Genomic DNA, 7,050 nt, shown 5'->3' on the forward strand with positions numbered 1-7,050 from the left:
TTGGTATCATATCTCTAAGAACTCTTTGCTCAATCTAAAGTCATGAAGAACATTTTGTTTTCTTTGAAAGTTTTATTATTTTATAATAGCTCTTATGTTTAGGTGTATGATCTCTTTGAGTTGTTTTTGTAGATATGCTGTAGGTAAAGATCTGTATATACTTTTTCATATAAACATATGAACATACCAGCATCATTGTAAAAAAAAGACTGTTTTTTGCCCTCACTGAATTGCCTTGGCACCTTTGGTAAAAATTAAATTGACCGTAAGAGTTTATTCTTTTGTGCATTCTCAATTTTACTTCCTTGGCCTATGCTTATCCTTACACCAGCATCACAATGTCTCGATAATTATACCTAGGTAGTAAATTTGAGAACAAGTAATATAAATCTTTTTTCTTAAAACTTTCCTGGCTATTCTAATTTCTTTGCCTTTCAATGGAAATTTTAGGATAATTTTGCTAATTTCTACCAAAAAAAAAAAGCCTACTGGGAATTTGATAGGCATTGTTTTGAAGCTACAGCTCAACTCACCTAGATTGTCTAATTTGTTGATTATAAAGTTATTCGGCCGGGCGCGGTGGCTCAAGCCTGTAATCCCAGCACTTTGGGAGGCCGAGGCGGGTGGATCACGAGGTCAACAGATCGAGACCATCTTGGTCAACATGGTGAAACCCCGTCTCTACTAAAATTACGAAAAATTAGCTGGGCACGGTGGTGCGTGCCTGTAATCCCAGCTGCTCGGGAGGCTGAGGCAGGAGAATTGCCTGAACCCAGGAGGCGGAGATTGCGGTGAGCCGAGATCGCGCCATTGCACTCCAGCCTGGGTAGCAAGAGCGAAACTCCGTCTCAATAAATAAATAAATAAATAAATAAATAAATAAATAAATAAATAAATAAATAAATAAATAAATAAATAAATAAATAAATAAATAAAAAGTTATTCACAGTATTGCCACAGAAACTTTTTAATATCTATAGGGTTGGTGGTCATGTCCTGTCTTTCAGTCCTAATTTTGGTAATTTATTATGTTTTCTAGTTTTTCTTGGTCATCCTATGTAAAGGTGTGTGAAATTTTAAAAAGTCTTTTCAAAGACCACCTTTGATTTACATTGAAATTCCCTATTTGTTCTTCCTCTGTTATTTTTTTATTTTCTATTTCATTCTTCCTAATCATCTTTTGTTTTTTCTTTCTTTACTTTTGCTTGTGTTGGGCTTAGTTTGCTCTTCTTTTTCTAGTTCACTAGGTGGAAGTTCAGATTATTGTTTTGAGAGCTTTATTTTTTTGTAATATGGGTGATATGTATAAATTTCCCTCTAAACATAGCTTTAGTTGTATTCTGTAAGTTGCATATTCTTATAAACTGAATTCAAGATACATTGACTTATTTCACTAAGGGTTATCTAGAAGTACGATAGTACTCCCTTACCCACAGGGAATATGTTGCATGATAATCATGGATGCCTGAAACCTCTGATAACACCAAACCCAATTCCTGTCCATCCGTACATGTCCTGTCTTCCACCTGCAAATAAAAAGGCTTTTTCATCTTAACTAAGCACTTACACACTGTGGCCATAGCTTCTGCGGTTTGAGGCATGTCAGCAAAACTAGCATGAATTTATTTTTCTTTCATCATAATTTCATGGACAGATTTGTTCTTACCATAGATCTCAGCAACATTAGCATATAGTTTTTTTCTTTTCTCATTGAGAACTTTTGACTTTTCCCTTAAAGGAAGCACTTCATAGCTCCTCTTAGGTGTATCCAAACTGCCAGCATCACTACTCTTGTGCTTTGGGCCATAAAGTAGAATAAGAGTTACTCGAACACAAGCACAGTGACACTGGGACAGACAAACATAACCAAGAGGGCTGCTAAGTGGGCGGGTAATGGGTGGGTAAGGTAGACAGCATAGAGACCCTGGACATAGTAATAATTCATTTCCCAGGAGAAACAGAGCAGGATTTCATCATGCTACTCAAAATGGCTTATAATTTAAAACTTATGAATTGCCTATTTCTGAAATTTTCCATTGACTGTTTCAGACTGCAGGTAACTAAAACCACAGAAAGGAAGGATAAGGAGGGATTAATGTATGTTGTTTAACTTACAAATGTTTGAAAAATTCCCAGATTTCTCCCCACTGTTGATATCTAATTTAATTCTTCTGTGTTCAGAGAATATCCTTTTTTATTTCATTTCTTTTAAATTTGCTGAGATTTATTTGATAGTATAGCATATGATCTGTCTTAGAGAAGGTTTCAAGTGTGCTTAGAAGAATATGTATTATGCTGTCATTGGTTGACTCAAGTGTTCTCTCGCTCTCAGATGAAGCTGGTCAATAGTGTTGCTCAAGTCCTCTATTCATTTAATGATTTTCTGTCTACTTTTTCCATCATTTATTGAAAGTCAAGTTTTTAGGTCTGTAACTTGAATGGTTTATTTTTCCTTCCAATTCAGTTATTGCTTCAAATGTTTAACAGCTCTCTTGTTTCATGCATAGACATTCACAATTGTTATGTCTTCCTTTTGTCGTTATGAAATATCACTTTGTCTCCAGAAATATTTTTGTCTTAAAATATATGTTGCTATTAATACAGCCATTCCTGCTCTCTTACCGTTATTGTTTGCATGGTATATATCTTCCCCCTTTTATTTTTAAATTCTGTGTCTTTGAAGCTAAAATATGACTCTTACAGACAGCATATAGTAAAATTCTTTTTCATCCAGTCTAACAACCTCCGCCTTTTGATTAGTCCATGCATATATGTTATTCTGATATGGTTACATTTACATTTGCCATTTTACTATTTGTTTTCTATTATGTCTCATGAGTTTTTGTTCCTTGTTCCTTATTCATTATATTCTTTTGTATCAAATAGATACTTTTAGTGTAACATTTAATCCCTCTTGATTTTTTAAACTGTATTTTTGTACTTTTTGTAGTGGCAGGTTTAGGGATTACAACATACACCTTAATTGTGGTCTACATCAAGGGAATCATAACAATTCTGGAAAACTGTGGAAACTCTGGTCTCGTATACCTTCATTCCCTCAGCTTCCTCTGTACAATTACCATATATATTAAATCTATATATGTTTTAAATCCAATAATACAATGTTATAATAATTGCTTTATGTAATCGTATAAAAGAAATTAAGTGAAATATATATATTTATACAGATTTCTTTTTACTATTTTTAACTGTGGTAAACTAACATAACATAAAAATTTCCGTGTTAATCATATTTAAGTGTACAGTTCAGCGTTATTAAGCTCATTCACATTGTTGTGAAACTACTGCCATCATCCATTTCCAATTCTCTTTTTATTTCATAAAACTGAAATTCTATCGTTAAACAGTAACTCCCCATTCTCCCTACCCTCAGCACCTAGCAACCACGGTTTTACATTCTTTGACTATGAGGTTAACTATCCTAGGTATCCTGTATAAGTAGAATCATACAATATTTGTTTTCTTTGTGACTGACCTATCTTACTTAGCACAATGTCTTCAAAGTTCATCCATGTGGTAGTATATTTTAGAATGCCTTTCCATTTTTAAGGCTGAATTATAGTCCATTGTGTACACCGCATTTTAAAAATACGTTTACCTACTGATGAACCTGTGGGTTGCTTTCACCTTTTGGCTTTGTGGATAATGCTGCTATGAACATAGTTGTGCATATAACTCCTCAAGATCCTGCTTCCAGTTCTTTTGGATATATAACCGGAAGCTGAATTTCTGAATCATATGATAATTTCATCTTAAAAAATTGTGTAGCGACAGGTCTCACTCTGTTGCCCAAGGCTAGAGTGCAGTGGCATGATCATAGCTTACTGTAGCCTCGACCTCCTGGGATCAAGTAATCCTCCCACTTCACTCAGCCTTCTGAGTAGCTGGGACCACAGGCATGCACCACCATGCCCAGCTGGGTTTATTATTATTTTGTAGAGACAGTTTGTTGCCCAAACTGGTCTTGAACCCCTGGTCTCAAATGACCCTCCTGCCTTGACCTCTCAAAATGCTGGGATTACAGGCATGAGCCACCACATCCAGCATCATTTTTAACTGTTTGAGGAACCACCATATTGTTTTCCGTAGCAGCGCTACCAAAAGGGTTCCAATTTCTCCACATTCTCACTAACATTCATTGTTTTCATTGTTGTTTTGAATGTGTACATAGTGGCCATTCTAATGGGTATAAGACAGTATTTCATTGTAGTTTTAATGTGCTTTTCCCTAATGACTAGTGATGCTGTGCTTCTTTCCATGTGCTTATTATCCATTTATGTATCTCCTTGAAAGAAGCATCTGTTAAGTTCTGTGTCCATTTTTTAATCAAGGCATTTGGTTTTTTGTTGTTGCTGTTGTTGTTGGGTTGTAAGTGTTTTTTATATGGTCTGGACATAAACCTCTTATCAGATATATGACTTACCAATATCTTCTCCCATTCTATTGGTCCCTTTTCCCATCTACTGATAGTGTTCTTTGATGCACAGAAGTTTGGAATTTTGAGGAAATCCAATTTATCTGCTTTTTATTTGGTTTTGTTTTGTAGCTTGTGCTTTTGGTGCTTTACCCCCCAAAAAAAATCATTGCCAATTTCAATGTCATGCACCTTTCCCCCTGTGCTTTCATCTAAGGATTTTATAGTTTTAGTGACTACAGTTAGGTCTTTGACCAATTTTGAGTTAATTTTTGTATATGGTTTAAGTGAAGGGTCGATTTTATTTCTTTGCATATAAATATTCAGTTTTTCCAACACCATTTTTTTAAAAGGCTATTTTCCCCCATCCAATAGTCTTGGAACTACTGTCAAAGTTTATTTGACTATATATGTGAAGGATTATTTCTGGGCTGTCTGTGCTTTTCAATTGGTCTATATGTCTTTTTTTCTTTTTCACAGAGGTTTTATTGCATTTGGTCCACAGTCTGTAATTATCTCATGGTGGGGGTCACTGTGCAGTACTTGACAGGGTGTGTGGCCCGTGGGGGTGAGGGGAAGACAGAGCGGTATAGCTGGTCAGGTCCTGAAAGGGGAGAAGGATGCTCCTTAAAACCTACTGAGAGACTGGGTGTCGTGACTTATGCCTGTAATTCTACTTTGGGAGGCCAAGGCGGGCCAATCACTTAAGGTCGGGAGTTCAAGACCAGCCTGACCGACATGGTGAAACCCTGTCTCTACTAAAAATACAAAAATTAGCCAGGCATGGTGTAGAACATGCATTCCCAGCTACTCGGGGGGCTGAGGCAGGAGCATCCCTTGAGCCCAGGAGGTGGAGGTGCAGTGAGACAAGGTTGCCCCACTGCCCTCCAGCCTAGGCAGTAACAACAACAAAAAAAACCCACTGAGGCCCCAGTGGGGGTGGGGGAGGTTAGCATGGAGAGGGGGTCAGGCTTAGCCCCAACAACTCAGAATTCCATTTCCTTGTACAGGTCTCAGTTTCCCCACTGGGCCCTGGGACAGGTCTGAGGGTCTAAGGTCTGTTGTTCTGTGGGTCTTAGGAAAATACAGCCATTCAGGAGCCTGATATATTTAGCATCGTGGCTGGGCCCCCTCTTCCAGGGGACTCATTTTCCAGCACCCTCTCCACTTCCCCCTCCCCATTCCTCAGGAAAAAAATATATATATATATTTTTTTTAATGCTACCTGAAACTTCTGCAGGTACAGAAACCGCAAACTGATTGGCTGACAAAGGGGGGAAGAGGCAAAGCAACTGGAAACCTTCAGGGACCCGTTCCCTCCGTGCGCAGGTATCTTCTCAGCACAGCTCAACCCACAGCCTGGACGTGCCAGCAGGAGACCCTCACCCTATACGCATGGGGATACGTCCTTGACCCCTTCCACCACAGCCCAGTGGCTCAGTCCTGCGAAGGAACCAAGGCAAGAGGGGAAAAAAGCCCTGCTGCCTGATCCCACGCTGCCACTCACGGACCCTCGGTTGATTGGCAGCACTAAACAAAATAAAACAAAAAAAGATGTGGGAAGAGAGCGTGCTGGGAGCCTCAGCAGCCGGCCTTCTCCTGGTAGTAAGGGGGATATTCAGGGGCCTCCCCCGGCACAGGCCATCGCCGGCATCCGAGGGAGCCCCGTGGGCCACTGTGCCTTGCGGGCAGTACCTGAGGTCGTGTATCTGCAGGCCCAGGCTGAAGACCTGGCCGCCCTGGTTGGCGCCCTGCGTGTAGCCCATCTGCAGGGGCACGGAGGAGTTGTCACACTTGTCAGTTCCCAGCTCGGTGTCACAGATGTGCCTCCGGGTCCCGGGAGCCATCATGCCCACCTGGCTGGAGCACTTGTTTATCCCCATCTGGAGGCTGATGGTCGAGTTGTCCGTTGGGGGCAGAATGCGGTTCTTGGGGTCGTAGAATGCCTCCTCGTGCCGTACGCGGTCATGCCCAACTGGCTGGCGTATTTGTTGGTGCCCACCTGCAGCCCGATGACACCCTGGCTGGCCTTCGTTGTGGCGTCGTGGGAGTTCCGCTCCTGCCTCTCCAAGTACTTGACGCAAATGTCCGCCCTGCTCTGCAGCCCTAGTCTTGGCCTTCCCTGCCAGGGCGAGAAAAGACACCTGCACCTGCATCATGTTCCAACATTCAAACTGGTGGTTAGCCTCAAATAGGTCACGGCTGGCTTGTAAGAAGTTTGAAACCCGGAAGTGTGAGACCTCCAACTTTAATTCTTCATTTTCAAGATTGTTTTGGCTATTTTGGGGTCTCTCGAGATTCCGTATAAATTTCAGCATGGATTTTTCTATTTCAGAAAAAAAAAATTGGAATTTTGATAGAAAATACACTGAAACTGTAGGGCAGTATTGACATCTTAGTGATATTAAGTATTCTAATCCACGAACACATTTACATATGTCCTCTTTAGTTTCCTTCACAATATCTTATAGTTTTCAGTATACAAGGTGTATTAGGTCATTCTTGCATTGCTATAAAGGAATACTTGAGATTGGGTAATTTATAAACAAAAGATATTTAATTAGCTCATGGTTCTGTAGGCTGTACAAGCATGGCTCTGGCATCTGCCTGGTTTC

General features: G+C 40.0%; 1 protein-coding gene across 2 annotated transcripts in view; it reads right to left on the reverse strand.

The window, feature by feature from the left end:
* Positions 1–6,594, reverse strand: part of SPATA19 (spermatogenesis associated 19) — a 39,713-nt gene extending 33,119 nt beyond the window's left edge. For both annotated transcript variants that reach the window (XR_013522835.1, XM_078339211.1), the window contains exon 1: positions 6,131–6,594. Coding sequence is in view for 1 of the 2 variants with exons in the window: in XM_078339211.1 (XP_078195337.1) it covers positions 6,131–6,594 (464 nt within the window). In the remaining variant the exon portion in view is untranslated. The remainder of the gene's footprint in view (positions 1–6,130) is intronic.
* Between the last annotated feature and the right edge of the window lie 456 nt (positions 6,595–7,050).

The sequence above is a fragment of the Callithrix jacchus genome, chromosome 10, assembly GCF_049354715.1.
Source record: "Callithrix jacchus isolate 240 chromosome 10, calJac240_pri, whole genome shotgun sequence".
Lineage (NCBI taxonomy): Eukaryota > Metazoa > Chordata > Mammalia > Primates > Cebidae > Callithrix > Callithrix jacchus.